We start from the raw sequence: 16,993 nt of genomic DNA on the forward strand, positions 1-16,993 counted from the left end.
AAAAAAAATTGACAATAAATAACAGTTAATATTACAGTGAAGATGGAGAAATGGCTCAAGTTGGAGAATTACAGCCAATTATAGAGGTAATGCAACCAAAAAATTACTAAGTCAAACTGGCAATTGTGTCTTTGATTAAAGTCTTTTTTTTAATTATTTTTGGTCAATTACGGTGTGTGGGTTTACAATCACTGTATAAATAAATAGCATACGGAAAAGGAAAGGCAGTTAGTATACTTAGCTGAGCAAAGAAAAAACTGCTGTAGTTGATAACATCACATGGTCTAAAGAAGCTGTCAGGCAGCAGGACCGAGACTTAAAGAATTAATTCGTATAAGTCTTAAAAACCCGTGAAGAAGTGGCAGTGAAATACAAACCCAGCCACTTTTTCAGTGCAGGTGTTTTAACATTAGCAGAACAGGGAGGATTGTGTAAAACTGGCCTAGCTGAAAGAACTGCTGCCAAGAAAAAAGGTTCAAGTCTGAAATATTTCAGTGCAACCGTCAACTGTTCGTCAGATTGAGAGCATGAACGCAGAGCATGTATGTTTCTAGCTGTCATGTCGTTTTACACCAGTGCGAGCAAAGTTATGTCGCAGACCTTCAGAGACACATCACAGCAGCGTTATAGTTAGTCTTTCTGTACTTAAATTAATATTGCATAGACTGTAGTTTGTGGATGCTTTTCCTATACACTGTATCTTAGCTGCAGTGCCTCCACTGAGCATTTCTCTCTCGGACAGAGATTTCTACATAATAGACAGCTTTGTATCACTGCATCGTACACCCCAAGGATGTACAACGATTCGTCTGAGCAGTGTCGCTGTGCATGTTACTTAAGAAGTGGCATCAAAACATATCACGCAGAACACTTCCGTGTACTAGCTCAGCGACAAATGGGCAGCTATTCTGCAAAACCTGACGACTAGTAATCATTAATCCTAGAAACCACCATTTGCTGCAGAAATGATCTGCCAAAGAGGTGTAATAAAGGTCAACCCAGACTAAAGACCTCACCTGCTCAGTTTTAAAGAGTTCAGTCCTGTACAGCTTTTAAGAGACAAATGGGAGGTGGAAAAGTGAAACCGAAGGGAAGATGTGATCAAGCCATTTCCTGTCTGATCCTCCACTGTACTCAACCAAATAAAGGCAAAAAAAAGCAACAAAAAAAATTATATACATACATTACATATGAGAACAACACTGTGCGTAAAAATGACACAATTAAACAGGCTTGAGACTGCATTGTATTTAAATTTATCTATGTTAAATGATTAAGTTTTGATAAAAAAACAAAATAATATAGAAAAAGAAAGTACAATTCACACATATATCCATATTTCCTTTAGCAATTCAGTAAAATGCTAATCATATCTCATTGAAACCAGTTTCTTTAAATTATAATATAAACACAACACTTTACACGTCATTTGTCATGGTTGCGGCAAGAGGATACACTGCAACTTCAGTGACCAGCTCCCGTATTAATTCCAACACTGTGTGAATGGTTAACAGTCACTGTTGCTCCAGTCAGTCATGTGCTGCACGTTTATGGTAAAGGGTGTAACCACAGTTACAGAAAGCTTTGTGTTTCTCTACCCTTTAGCAGACAACCAATATTAACCAGTTATATAAGGCATTACAATTTGGTTCTTATTGCCTGTGGGTCTGCGTTCAATCCTCTAGAAATCTACTGTGAGCTGTTTTCACTGTTTATCTCCTTGGATATCCACAAGCTGGTGTTTCTCGTTCAAAAGCAGAAATTTCACATAACCATAGTATTTCCATCGCAAGAAAATGTATTCTAATTCAATTAAATTGGAACCTAAACTGAGGGTCACCGTGACAGTTCAAACTGTGTACTTGTCCTCTCCTTGCCTCTGTGCTTTGTGGTAGTGGGTGTAGCTGCTGTACAGCTCGTTGAACACCTCTCTGACTCCCATCTGCAGTCCGGCCGTCAGAAACTTGATATCCTGCTCCATACACAGGTCAAGAATCTGATAGATCCCCTCAGTTAGATGCCGCTTAATGTCTGGTCGCAGAGTAACCTGGAGAGGTGAATAAGAGGGCAGCTATGAAAAAGGAGAAGGCGGCTTAGGAGACCATAGGAGAAAAGACAAGAATTTGAAGTTTGGCAAAAGGAAGGCAGAAGAGTCTGAGGGTCAACCAATACTCATATCTGGTTCATAAATCATATCCTTCTTTTACTGGTTGAAATTCCATTAACAGGTTTAGTCACACCAGGCAGCAACGATCCTTCCTGTTTCTCATCCATGTTAGATTACCCCCCCCCCACAGGTACGCAGGCGTTACACCATGGCCTGATGATGTCATACCTCATAATTACAAACGGTGACAAGATGATGGCTGCTCTGTGCCAGTCACTGTACCTGTTAAATGATTAGATTAAAAACTCACTCACCTAATTACAGGCTTCACATTATGAAGGGAATAGCCTATTATGGGTTTTTGCATAAGAAAGGTATCCAATCCAATGTCACCTGGAGCAGCAGCGGGCCAAAGTTACAGTTAGTGGCACACCAACTGTGCTAATACCTGGTTCTGGATTCAGTGACACCCAAAGAGAACAGGAGCCCAGTGGTAGCACATTGTTAGTCAAAGTTATGTTTATCTGTGTGGTTCAGTTTTGTGGTTGAGGTCCTACCAGCACTTCGTGGCCTCTGGAAGCTGATGAGTCACTGTCCTCTCTCACATCCAGTCTTTACTACAAGCACCTTTGCACTTGCTGTAAATGCTTTTATCATTACACTACATACACTGTTACATATGCTATATATAGGCAATACTATATATGAAATCATCTGTGGTATAACTTCACTGCCAGCTCTATTATGAAGCAGTTCTTGGCTATACACTGTATTACCTTCCTGTAATTGTTAATCCCTAATACTTTGTGTGTATTTTATCGTTTTTGGTCATTGGTTTTTGGTAATACCTGTATATTTCTGTTTCTCTACATTGTGATTCTTCTATTGCCTCTTCTGTCTACTTTGTACATGCAACACCTATTGGATGTCCTCTGTTGCTCTTCCTTAGGTTTGTCGCCCTTTTTCGGCCCCTTGAAAACTGATTTTTTAATGTTTTTTTTTTCCTTATTTGTATTGTGGATCTATTGATAGAAGGAGTCATATGGTTTACAAATTGTAAAACTGAGAAAAACTTTATACAGGGCTTTATACAGTAAGTAAACAAGACTTGACTATCTACTGTATCAGCTAAATTACATAACATTTGGGTAGATTAACATATACAAACCCCTTTAAATATATCCCCTAATATACAACCTTTACCTTATTGAAGGCTCTTTCACCTGTATCAATGGTAAATATCTGCAACTGGATTTGTGCCATGTATTAAAATTAAATAAGCATATTCAAATGAAGCTACTTTTAAAAGGGGAAGCGCACAGATTTTACACATCAAAGTCTGTTTACGGGTCTTGGGGAGCACTACTACATGTGTGAAAAAAGTTGCATAAAGTATCGTGAGACTCCAGAGGGAGCTGCGTGAAATCTGATAAATAAAATCAAGTGACGTAACATGAGTCAGCGTTGTTGGTGCCTGAAGACAATAGGTTTGAAAATGGAAAAATTTGGGGGTGTGGATTAGCAAGAAGTGATTTTACCAGACCTCTGCAGCCCGCTCCTAATCTCTGCTCGAGGCTAAATGCTATATTTACCCGCTACCAGTATAACACACCCCAATCTTTGAACCGTCAATGGTCTAGTTGCATTGTGGGTAATATAGGCGGCAGGTTTCGACAAGATAGCTGAATGTCTGGGGAAAAAAAAAACAACAACCATATCTCTGGTTCTGCTGCATAGCTTTTGATACTTTTTTCCTTAAGCTGTCCATAATGACTCCAATAATGTTATAGAGGTGCAATACTAAAATTGTAGAGTAGTCATTTGCTAATGTTTTCAACAGAATAATAATAGTAAGTGCCCAAATTCACAAACTCCACCAGCATAAAAACATCCCTTTTCCAACTGCAGCGCCACACTATCGTCTAATAACACCTGGCTGCTGCATGGAGAGTTCAGTTCAGGCTGAGAGCCATTAGAAACAATTCTGACACACAGAGACGGCTAAATTACCTCTGACTTGCAAAAAGGTCCATCTCTTTGAAATGCCCGATTAAAAGCACAATAGAAAACCAAATTTAGGATTATTAGATGACTCACACAGAGCTCAAAGAATCCCAAACAGCTCTTCTGCACCATTTCTGTCTGCCTGTCTGTCTCTCTGTCAACCTGTCTTGTCTGGATGGGTACATTCATGTCTCCCTCTTAATGTGTAACTCTGCTGGAAACTGCTGAGTCAGGTTGGCGTCATGTTAAATACAGTCTGGTAGCAGAGAGGAGCCGCGTTCACAAACCAGACGTGACTCACTGCTCAGAGGGAAAATCCAGCCTAACACTTCATTCCAGCACATTGATTTACAGTAATCCTGGACCTGTTCACTGAGATTTGTGAACATTTACAATCTGGCCAATGGAAACACTTCGCATCTCTGACTCTAAGCGTCAGCGTCCCCGTCACGCTGCTTGGCTCAATCTCTCCAGCTCAACACGCATCACCAGACAAACTGGACAGGATCAAAGGATCAGCTGAGATCCTGCTGCCTCATTCATACATGTTTTGTGTGTGTGTGTGTGTGTGTTTAAGTGTAACGCTCACAGCTGTAGAAAATCACAGGGTATATAACAGATAACATAATGGATTTGGATGAATGACTACTTATGTTTTGATGACTGTATGCTGTACTGTGTGTGTGTGTGTGTGCGTGTGTGTACCTTCTGTAGCTCTGTGACGTACTGAGCCACCATGAAGGCTGACAGCGCGGTGAAGCTCTCAGCTGTAGCAGCAATGTGAGAATACATCCTCTCTATCAATCTGGAGCACTGGAGATAAACGTCAGTATCTGAACCTTTAAAAAAAAAAAAAAAAACCCCATCAGAGACTGATGTTAATTCATTCACTAGTTTATATGTGGGAAATAAACTTTCTGTTTAGACATTATACCTGGGACTTACTGCTCTGGGTTGAGTTTTCCCTAGACTTAGTTTACTGCAGGAAGCATGGAAATTTTTCCTCCTGGCCCTGTAAGCTGCTTCAGTTCCAGTACCTGTTGTGCTTTCGAGCTACGCCAGTTTTTAGAAACAATGTTGCTGTACTATACTTTAACGGTCATTTTAAGACTTAAATGTGTTTAAGCCAAGCTAATAAAAAGATACTTGAATTCAAGTACAGCAAAAAAAACTGAACACATCAAAAATTAAAGATACTTCTACAACATGCTTACACAGCACTCTTGTTGGTGTGTAAAGAATAGTTTCTATGGTGACTAAGCAGAGATATCGGCAACAGATGTTAGCAGTTTACAGTGCACTGAAAAATGTATCAAGATTATGAAAAACTCCCAGTCTTAACGTTTCTCCATTTCTGAGAGACTGCCGCTGTCTTATTCTCTCTTACAACTCAAGGACAGGAGCGCATCAAGCAACAAGCCTGACCTGGATCCAACAGTATATGTAAGTAACTTATTAATGATTCTCTTAACATGTTGGGAATATTAGATGATTTATTCCATTGGGGGGCGAAGACTTTAATAAGCTTTCCTATTACTTTCCCTAACTACAGCTTTTCATAATGTACTGTAAAACCCCTCAACTACTTGCTTTTCCAAGCAGGTTAAATCATACAATATTCGCAAAGTCAAAATTAGAAGAATTACATTCCCTCTGAACCCATGTGTTTTTTTTCTCCTAGTTAGTTAAGATAACGAGTCTATTTGTCAGAGCCTGTACTTGTTACCTGTGTCACTGTCTCCTCTCTGTCGGCCCTCCTGCATGATGGATGCCACCAGGCGGTAGAAGACATTTAGGAAGGATGGAGCTGCATTCAACAGTACCTGGACACGCAAATGCACACGCAAACGCGCACACACACACACACACACACACACACACACACACACACACACACACACACACACACACAAACACACGTCACATTATATGCACATTTATCTTATCAGGAGGTGGAACTAATCCATACTGTATGTTTGTCATAATGGTGACAGACAGACGGTAAAAGACAGTGAAACTGTAAGAACTGCTCAACAGTCAGGTAAATCAGTCGGGTTAAATTACAGGGAAACGTGCAGAAAATGATGCACAAGACATGCAGAACATTTCCACTTAATGTAATGGTACAATTAAAAAAACATGGTGTTTTGGGTTTAAATATTTCCCTGTAGTAAATGTTTTTTTTCTAAGTTTAAAGAAATTCATAGGGGAAGTGAAAAGTTTTAGGTAGTTAGAAATTCAACAGAGAAATGTTTTTGATTTACAACAAACAATTCTGCTATATCCATCTATTACACCGTTTTCACTGCTCGAGCCATAACAGAGCAGCCATAAACTCACAGTTGAGTAAATGACTGATGTAGAGCTACGTTTGCATTTCTTTCCATACTTCTCTCTCTCTACTCAAGAGTGGAGTGGAGAGAGGGAAGGATGAAGAGAGAGAAAATATAAAGGAGAGGGGGATGATGTCACCAGCTCTGGTTGGAGCTCAGTAATGGTTTCCATCAAACTAAACCTGCTCCATGCCAACCTACACTGCGTGCCAGCTCCCCAACCTCTCCTCTCCACCTCCCTCCCCCCCCTTCCTTCCCACTGTCCTATCACACCTCCTTCTCCACTTCACTCCCTCTTATCTATTTTCTCCTGAAACTTTCCTCACGTATCGCATTCCCATCACCTTACCCTTTTGTTCTCCATCTCCTGCTTCTTCTCTCATATCTTTATCACTTCTGACTTTCATTCAATCTCGTCCTCTATAAATGTAGTCTCTACTCCTTCTCTGCCTCCTCTCAAGTTTACCACCACCCTCTCTCCTCTCAAGTTTACCACCCTCCTCCCTCTCTCCTGGTCTCCTTTACCGCTGTCTTTTGTCCTCACAAACATCTGATATCTGTTAGCTGGTTCTTGCCCTGTTTTATTCAGTACAGCTGCCCCGTTTAAGTCGCACTCTATTTCTGAACAAAAAACATTGTCAACATTTTAGAGTGAAAAACTGGAAAAATTATCACATTAACACCAGTACAAGAAAGGCCATGTGTGGGCTGGAGTGTAAATTCCCTTTTAAAATTTTCTCATTTCTTGTAAACTATAAATAAAAAATGTTGATTTTTGAGTAAAAGCTGAAGATTTGGATGTTATGAGGTTTTCGTGCAGCTGCAGCACAATTTTGGCGAGCTGCAATATCCTCTGGTTTAAAGCAGTATTCCTCTGACACATCCTGTGGGCTCAGCAGCACAGTTTAAGGTATATTCTGCATTTTCTTAAAATCTTGGTTTTCACCCAGCAGCTTCTACCTACAACAACCTAGGTTTGGTTTCATAAGTGTGCGTGTGTGTGTGTGTGTGTGTTTATGGGGTTGGGGGGTTAGGGGTGGGCAGAAGGAGGAACTTTTTTTTTTTAAGCCCTGAGTAGTGTCTGCAGTTTTCTTCACAACAGCCCAACACCCCACCATGAGTGGGGTGTTGCTTGTAGGTTGACTGAGAGGCAAAATCCAGGGCAAGAAAAAGTCCATAAATCACTCTGCTTGCAAAACCTAAAGGCTGCACGGTAATGACTGACGACAACTCAGACCTTATACTAGAAAATATTTTACGGGAAAAAAAAAAAAATTTGAAAAAAGTACATGCATTTGAATACTATTAAAGACCAGAGCTGGGTGATATATGGATGTTATACTGATTTTATGATATGGGACTAGAGTAGACGTAATCTGGGATTTGGGAGTGTTGGAGTTCATCAGAAACTCATTGTTGCTTTACAGTAAGAAGTTAGAAGGTCCTGGGATCAAAAAAGATTTTGTGTTTGGAGATTATATGTTCTCCCCTTGAGTGTATACTAATTAATTTTAGCATCTGAAATATTGTAAAAATAGCTTTAATTAGGGCTTTCCTGTTATTAGGAGACAGAATTTAAGCCTTACAACTTTATTTCTGAGACTGTTCTAGCTGAGGGGAACACTGAATAAGGATGCAGATAAAGGTTTTTGATCACAACTATTATTTTGATTAATTGTTGGTCCAGTTCTAGAGAAGACACAAATTAACATAGTTTATACAACTGAGGGTTTAACATTTTCTGACTGCACATTTGACACCCAAGAAACAATTCTGTACATCATGTATGCCATGATATATCCCATAATTCTTTGACAAAGTCTCTCTGTCCTCTGTAACACTCTAATACTCGAATATACTCATGGTAACATGGTGTGTATTTTCTTTTTTTTTCTTCACTTTACTTTTTACATATTTGTGCCAGAATTCTTTTATTGCTATGCATACGGTTATATTTCATTGTGTTGTATTTATAAACAGTCTCACCATTGTATAGATTGTCCACCATAGAGCACGGACAAGATGTAAAATGTCTGACTTAGTATGCATCTTGGTCACAGTTCTTTAAAAGAACAAATCTAAGGAATCTATATCAAAATTGTTGGTTTACATTATGGATTTATTTTAAAAATACTTAATAATATATATACGCCTCAAAAAATCAAGTATTGTTCAGGCTATACTCTACTGAAAGTAACACTGGCTTGAAATACTTTTGAATTCCTTTTTTCATGAATTCATTCATTTATTCATTCGCTCCCACACTCATTCGCTCACTTAGCTCCACCACCCACTCATCTGCCTCTTCGTACCTGAGGATGACACTGGATGATGGCAAACAGCACCTCATGAACAGCCAGGAACGCTGACCGGTAGACGTGTGGGGTCAAGTGGTCGAGGGGCACCGACTGCAGCGCTCCAAGCACCAAGATCACGTGATGAGGGTTGGTGATGAGCCCCTCCCCCTGGCGCAGCAGGGACCCCATTGACATCACGGTAGGAACGGTAAAGGGAAGTGTCAGAGAGACGTCCTGTGCGGACGATCTCACCAAGAACTGAGAGATAACACACACAGCAAATTAGACAGACAAACACATTTAGACACAACTATGGCTGCAAATGCAGACACACGCACAAACACGATACATGTCACTGACTTAGCTTCACCACTTGTGTGTGATAACTTTTTAAAGCTTTCTAGAAGTAATAAACTAAATGTGAAACCGACAAAACTGACAAAACAAACAGGATTTTTTACAGCAAACATTTTGACTTGTCACAGTAGAAACTGTTACTAATAACATTAATGATGGCTCTGCTCTATTCAAGTGTCTCAGTAATTCATGAGAGTGTGACAGTGAAGCTAAATGGAATTCAGCCGTCATTAATTTTGTTATTTATACCTGTCCTTACCCCACTGGGACATGTCAAAATGTCATGTGTGAAAAAAGCCTCCTATATTAGAACAGATTGTAACAATTTGGGTTTTTTTGGGGGGTATTGCACTACTTTGCCCAAGTCCATATTAACAAAGACATGTTGTTCAAGAACTGCATACTGAAAAAAATTAAAATAAGTAAAATAACTATATATACACACACTTCAACTTTTAAAACATTAATATTTTATATCCATTAAAATCTGATGTTTTTAGACTTTTAGATTAGTCTTCTCTCACACCATCTAAACAGAAGAGTGTGGAAGGAATACATAAACGACAAATTAAATAGATGACACATGGACTTAGTAAGTTTGGGTAACAGAGAAGAGAACAGTATGGTTAGCATAAAGTAGTGTGTGTATGTGTGTGTTTGTGCGTGTTCGCACTATGGTTAAGCAGACTGCTTTGTTGTCTGTCGGCTCCACCCAGCAGGCCTGATGAAAAACACATTGCCCAAAGGAGCGCCAGTGGAAATTACACTGAACATGCATTTCTGTGGAAATCAGCAGACTGATTGTCATTTGGTTGCTGAGTCACTTGAGACAGATGTCACATGTACTATACTTCCAGCACAATTATCATCAATTCTTGATCACAGGATTATCAAAATGTAATGACAGCCATTCAGAAAGTCAGTTTTAATTCTTCTCCTCTGACTGAAGCCTAGAACAAAAAGCTGGCCTGGTGTGTTCTACAAGCATCACCCTGTGTATCCTCATTCTAGTGAAACAAGGTATGTTAATTGGTGGTAAGGTCTTTCTTTGTGAAAAGGGCATTTGAACAAACCAACGTCACACACTTGCATTAACACAGTTTAAATCCTTTTCTCATCCCCAAATATTGTCAGCACTTCGTAAGTTTGGATTTGGACATTTTCAAAAACTTTAAACAAGCAGCATATATACGGTCTGATATGACTAGTTTAATGCCAATTACAAATTTACTGGATAGACACAAACAACTCCTGATGATATAAAGAACACCTGTCTTCAAGTGCATGTGCAGATGGGCATTTATGTCTGCATGTGTGTCTATAAGTAACACATGTGTCTGTGTGTGACGCTCACTGAAGCATGCTCCTTCTAGTGTTTGCTACATATAACTTTGTGTAAGTTTGTGTTTGAGTGTGTGTGCGTTTTTTCTCACCACGATAGCAGATATAATCTGCGGTGCAATGAGCCACAGAGCTTTAGAGCAGGGCTCAGGAAACTGACAACAGGACAGCAGTTTAACGATGGTTACTGCAGATAGCACCTCCTGGAGAACAAAAAAGGAACAGGTAGAGTGACAAAATTAAAACCAAAAAAAATGTAATCAGACAAAACTGAAACAGATTCTCTTTAAGCACGAAACAACTAAAGTGTACAAATTATCAGGACAGATCTGGGCCTCACCCTGTAGTTTCCAGCCCTCAGCTTGCCAGCGTCCAGTCCTTCTCTGATTATCAGGAGCAGCAGATTGAACTGGCCTGTACTACTTTGCTCCACTAGGTGGCACAGCAGCTCCTGCACAGCTGGCTCCAGCTCACTAACATCATTTGAAGAGAGCCAAGGAGCTGTGGGCAAAATAAGAGTGTTACATTCAGTATATTGCTGAGTAAATTAAATATAAAATCCTACAAGTAAAATCAGCATATATATCTCTTTGATAAAGAGGTATGGCACAATAAACACCATATAATGCATTAAAAATATCTAGAAATAAATGAAATGCTTAAAACATTATTAATAATGTAGTGTCATTATGCATTCACATAAAGCTGACCTGATGCCACGTTTTTAGGTAAAATAAGTGCCATGTGAAGATGAGGGGTGATGAGACTTCAGTTTAATAAGTTTTGGTTTTTTGTGAAATATGTCTCCTTTTAAAGAATTCTACAAATAGCACTGACGTATTTCAGCTGGCATGGAATAAATTAAATACAGTCAGTTGTAAACTTATACCAGTATGTGCGATATGCAGAGGTGAATAATGAAAGCACAACACCAACTGATTGCAAAGGTGAATGATACATTTGTTCATAATATGTGCCCATATACCTGTCAGCAGTCTGTGCACATTCTGCAGTATCTCAATGTACAGCGCATCCAACTCCTTTCCTCCCTTCTCCTCTTCTCCTTGCTCCTTCTCCCTCTCTCCTCTTGTTCTCTCCACTGCTTTGTAGAAAGTGGACAGGAAATGGAGAGATGAAACCAGGAAGTCCATGGGCCTGAGGGCAGAGCTTATTTCTCTGAGGATCTGCTGGCAGAAGCTGTGATAGAGGGTCATGTGCCTCAAGGTGAGCTTGGTGCCATCATGTTTGTTCTGGTCTACCACTGACAGTGAGGAGAGTTCACAGTGCAGCATGACAGTAACGACGTCTACCACAAAGGCTTGACTGAGGATGCTGGCTGGTTGGATGACTACTTCGCTGACAGTCTGGGGCCTTAGGATGGACTCAACAGCTGGTCCCAGTGAAGCAGTAGCTCTTGTGAGCATTTGGGTCAAGGTTTGATCCATTGGTTTACTCCTTCCAAGGTTAGAGGTCATCGCCTGGGCGAGAGAAGTCAGTGATGCCAGTACAAGATGAACAGATGAAATGCATGCTCCTGGATCTGGTTTACCCAAAACAGTTGTTGAACTGGTTGCAACATTACTCCTGCTTGCTGTTTCCTCACTGGTAAGAAAGGAGACAAACTCGTCCAGGTTTAGACGAACGCTGCAGTTTCTGATTATAATTAAGTGGACCAAGGACCTGATGAAGTCCTGTAATGCTTTGATTAAATTCATCCTATCAGTGCTGCATGTTGCTCGAAATCTTCCACTGTTGCTATGCCAGAGGAAAGAAGATACGGCGGCCTGCAGCAGAGTTCCTCCATGAATGAGCTTCAAAACACTTTGGAAGTTTCTACTCTCCACAAGACAAGTCAGGATCCTGAGCACCTTCACCAGGAATACAGTATCATCTCCAGAGTCAGGACGATCCACAACCACCCGGTCTGACTGACTGGAGGTGGAGGTGAGCATGAAGAAGAGCAGGAGGAAAACAGAGGAGAGATCCTCAGAGCTCATCCCATCTGGGTTTAAGTTTGTTAAGATTTGGAGTAAGTTCACCAGTTCCTTGGTCTGTGTGTCAGTCAGCAATACAGACACCTCACCAGTCTTAGAGGACACCAATATATCCTCAACTATGGTCTCTCTTTTCACCAGTTTGGACAGAGGCTGACTGGTACTAGTTCCTTCCTTCTGAAACTTCAGGGGCATGGCACAAACCTTGGGTTCATGTGCCACCATGAGAGCACCATTAATCCTTTGTGTGAGGGAATAAACTGTGGCAGAAAAAAGGGAGGGCAACTCAGCAAGAATTGGGCTTTGGAGAAGCTGTGAAGATATGAGGGAGACCGTCAGACAGGTGGACAGCCGGTCCTTCCCTCCATCTGTCTGTCTGCTGAGGAGTGAAGTGACAAGAACATTTGCTATGCAGCCCACGTCTTCTCCGCTCAGGTAGGGAGCGATCAAAGGCAGATTGGATGTGACAAGATGCCAGTGTGCTACAAGATAGGAGCTGGCATTCACACTACCTATCTGCCCGTCCCACACCTGCTCTCCATCCAGACTCACCTCAAGCTGCGATTTAGCTAAAATAAACTGGGCCGCCCTGTTTAGCAGTGCTACAGTGCTGGATTCAGCGAGCGAGGTGCCATCTAACAAAACTTTCTTCATTTGTTGTAAAGTGAGGAGTTTGAGCAGCAAACAGCTCATGGGACTGCAGGACGGGGAGTGATGGAGATATGCTGGTAAAATCTCATCAGATACAAGACTCTCAATATGGGTTAGGACTGGATTAATAGAAAGAGCTTGGTCTTCAGTCTCACTTACAGCTGCAATCTGGGCTGAATCAAGAGATACATATTTACTACAGTGGATATCAAAAAGCGTGTCCACTTCCACCCAGGTGTACCTGAGGAGAAGAGTGGCCTCCTCAGTCTTCTGTTCCCACAACACTCCCATTTTAGTCTCTGAGAACTTCTCTGCTTTTTTGTGGTCCAAATTCTTTTTGCCTTTCCTTGGCGTCTTTTGAACTGAATTTATATTTGTTTTTACAGTCTTCATTTCTGTTGACAACAGCTGTTGTATCTCTTTTACGACCTGCTGCATCTCCTCCATCAGGGCTTGACTCTGCCTGACTAAGGGAAAAGGAGATGCATTGTCTAAAGTCTTCAGACTAAATAAAACAGCATGAAGGAGCTGGCTGAGGGAGAAAAGCTTCAGAGAAGCATCTCGTCTGTCTTGGTCCACCTTAATTTCTCTTCTCTCTCCTTTATCGCCTCCTTCTCCATCAATTTCCATCTTCTCTGTCTCTCCTTCTTCCTTTACCAGGGCAGGAAATATATATCTCCTTATGCTTGCCAACACTAATGAGCAGATCTCTAGGCCCTGGGATGGGGGGGTGTCCAGAAGACACGTCCTGAGGGAGGCAGAGACCCCCTCAGACAGCAGAGGAGGTCGGAGTTCGTCCAGAGCTGGCTGACAGATCACAGACAGGAGCTCAGAGAAGAGGCGAGGGAGCTGACGGAGCTTAGTGTAGGTCTGAAGGAGACTGCACACCATGACCTGATTGGAAAAAACATATTATCTCAGTCAAAACTTATCTCTGGAGTTTTACTATTGACTTTTTATTCTTTTATTTTAACATTTACGGTGTGAAATACATAAAAATACAATTACTACACAGTAATGTTTAGGATTTACTGATGAAATCAAGACCTGTCTTGCCCGTTGCACTCGTGCTTCCATGCATTCAGAATTAACCCAAGCTGAAGATAAAAGCTGGTCCAGGTCTGGTTCAAGAATCAGATGGTTGAGACTCAACAACACCTTCATACAACGGTACCATGCTGGGATGCTGAAAGGCCAAATGAAACAGTTTTACATTGAGACTTTTCACTTGAAAAATCCTCTCATCAGTTATCCTGAAGACAGACAATGAAAAACAAATAAGTGGGAGTGGTTTGTTACCTTGGCTGGGCCTGGTTGAAGAGGATTTGTCCCAGGGCTCTGTAAAAGTTGAGTTGCACCTCTCTGTGTCGTATCCTGTCCGCTGCTATATTATAAATATCAGCTGACAGAGCCTGGCTTAGTAGGAACTCCACAGCCAACAGGGCCAGGCTCCAGTTCTCTGGGGAACAGAGGGAGGATGGCAGAGACCTCTGCCCAGGGGACACAGAGACTGGCTGGTCTGCTTTTGCAAGTGAGACTGAGGGTCCACTGAGACCTAGATCCAAGGCTGGGACCAATCTGGTGAGAAAATAGAAACACAGCATCCTCTGGTCTTCCTCACTTTCTCCTCTTCCTTTTCCATAGCTTTCCAGAAAAAATTTAAACAACAGAGACAATGTATTGGACTTGACTGAGTAATGTAGGGGTGGCTCACAGTAACCCTGAGCACTCAGTTTAGAAAGTAAGGCACTGACTGGCTTCAAGTGGCCTTTTGCCCCTCCTGGACCATGTCTCCCAGAATCCTCTTTAGATGGAAGAAGCTCCTCCTTGTAGGAGGTCAGATGCTCAGTGGGGAAAAGTCCAAACTGAAGGATGGAGTCTATCTTGACACGAATGTCTCTGCACAGCTGCTGATGGAGTCGCAGATGTGTGTGAGAAGTCAGCAGGTGTCTGAGTAGTACTAACGGCTGGATCAGCTGGTTGGTTACCATGGTAAAGACCCTGTTAGGGTTAGCTTGTTGTCGCTGAACCGATAAATAACATGTCAACACCTGAAGCAACGCCTCAAACAAATTAGATGAATGCAGGTTTGCATTTGGCTTGGAAGGGGATTTATTTGTATCTAACTCTAGATGATCTGGGGGAGTGTCCAAAGTGTTCAAATTGGTATCAGGCTCAGTTTGAAGACACTCAGTCATCAACTCGTCTTGACATGTGGCAGTCTCAGTCATTGGGGTTTCTGTGAGCAATGGCTGCTGTAGCTCACAGCAGGCCAGAGAGCAGAGCTTGGCCAACAGATTAACCATGAGTTCATACTTGGTGGTGAAGACAGATGAAAGCACCGGAGAAGAGAGAATGCCCTGACACACACTCAATATGGTGGACACACACACCAGGGACTTGGAGCCAACACACGCACACTCCTGGAGACGGTCAAGCAGCAGCTAGAGACGAAAACAGAGGAAAAAGGTGTCAGTGAAACCTTCATATATCAATTTCAAAACACACCCTCTTTCTAAAGTGTGAATGTGCCAGAGCCACAGCATTAGTCAAACATGTGATTATGCCGCACACAATCATAAACAGGAGAACATGCATAATCATTATTGTTGCATTACAAATACCACTTTTATTTCAAAGTCTTATCCTTGCATTTTTATTTAACTCTTGATGCACCTGTGCCATGCTGAGCCTCAGGCTGATGTTCTTGCCCTGCTTGAGAAGTGAGTGGAGCTTCCGGCTGCGGAGCAGGTCATCAAGGTAACACCACAGGCCTTCCAATACATTCTGAGAAAACTCCACCTTCTGATTGTACCATCCTGTCAGAGCGTGGGTGCACCAGTCCAACAGCACCTACAGTGGGAAAGGGTCAAGACAGACATTAATATGCTGCTTTTAAATTCACTTAATATAGGCAATCTTGTGCACAATCCTCTTGTGAGGCAAATTCATCTGTTACCTGTTCCTTGTTGGTCAGCAGGCACTGAGAGGAGATCCAGGCAAAACGTGCCAGCTTCAGCTTGTCCTCCCACGGAGTCTGAGGACTCCTCAGTTTCAGATGGATACCTGAGTAGATGGCAGCCATGGCTGCAGCTGGTGCTACAGATGCACAGGCCTGTGGAGACAGGAAGAATCAGAGATTTTAGACCGTATTGTAGGTACAGTAAATCCAGATCTTATGCTGCTACTATTGGTGAGCCCCACTCATCACATAACCACTTTTAGCGGACATCCATTTTCAGCAAGAAATTAGCCACATTTAAAAAGTTCAGCACAGTCTTATGCGTGTGTGATGGTCAACGATTTTTTTCATATTTGAGAGTTCCTGTGTAAAAGCCGACTTTCTGTCTGTTTGACTCTCACAATATACACGATTTTAACAGACTGTCCTACTTTAAAGCTCGCGAGCTAGATAGCATGCTCTAGCTAACGTAAAAATTAGCTAATACTTGGGCTGTTACTCGTTTGCACTAGAGCAAACCATCCCTGAGCTTCGACTCTGCTTGTTCAATAACATTTATATGCAATTGTGTAAATTTATTCAATGAGACTTACAACTCTTCAGCCTGCACGTGTCTCCTGTTTTCGGATTTGGACGAACTTTCAACTTTCACCCTGTCAGCCAGCCCGAAGCAATCGAGAGTCGATCGATATTATCGGCCAAGGGTTGGCTCTGATATTCGCTCCTCACAGACCCTCGCAGAATTCATATTTAAAGGAAGATTTTCACGTGATAGTAAATTTATTTAATTTCAAAATTAGACAAAAACATAGGAAATTGTGTTTGTATGAACTAAATAAAAACAACTTTAGCCCTTTGTTCTTTGCGTACAAATTCAATGATGCATAATGTTTTGGAAACGCATTCACAAACATTCAAGGCTGGGTATTGCCGCCCTGGGTTTGCTT

At 41.5% G+C, this 16,993-nt stretch overlaps 1 protein-coding gene across 1 annotated transcript; it reads right to left on the reverse strand.

Annotated features, from left to right (window-relative positions):
• Positions 1-1,114: 1,114 nt before the first annotated feature.
• Positions 1,115-16,769, reverse strand: urb2 (URB2 ribosome biogenesis homolog). The gene is made up of 12 exons (XM_040152363.1): positions 16,640-16,769; positions 16,044-16,199; positions 15,761-15,937; positions 14,384-15,528; positions 14,132-14,270; positions 11,425-13,978; positions 10,780-10,940; positions 10,532-10,642; positions 8,757-8,999; positions 5,838-5,934; positions 4,817-4,950; positions 1,115-2,047 (listed from the first exon to the last, which is right to left on the reverse strand). Exons 2-12 carry the CDS (start codon positions 16,167-16,169, stop codon positions 1,850-1,852), a joined length of 5,085 nt encoding a protein of 1,694 aa, XP_040008297.1. The 5' UTR covers positions 16,170-16,199; positions 16,640-16,769; the 3' UTR covers positions 1,115-1,849.
• Between the last annotated feature and the right edge of the window lie 224 nt (positions 16,770-16,993).

This window comes from Xiphias gladius, chromosome 1 (assembly GCF_016859285.1).
Source record: "Xiphias gladius isolate SHS-SW01 ecotype Sanya breed wild chromosome 1, ASM1685928v1, whole genome shotgun sequence".
In the NCBI taxonomy this organism is placed as follows: Eukaryota; Metazoa; Chordata; class Actinopteri; order Istiophoriformes; family Xiphiidae; genus Xiphias; species Xiphias gladius.

Coding starts and splice junctions, on each gene's coding strand:
- urb2 (XM_040152363.1), bottom strand. CDS start 16,169: ATGGCTGCCATCTACTCAGGTATCCATCTGAAACTGAGGAGTCCTCAG. Junction 13,979..14,131: donor GAGTGCAACGGGCAAGACAG/GTCTTGATTTCA, acceptor TTTTCCAATCAG/GTCATGGTGTGCAGTCTCCT. Junction 5,935..8,756: donor TCATCCAGTGTCATCCTCAG/GTACGAAGAGGC, acceptor TTGCGTGTCCAG/GTACTGTTGAATGCAGCTCC.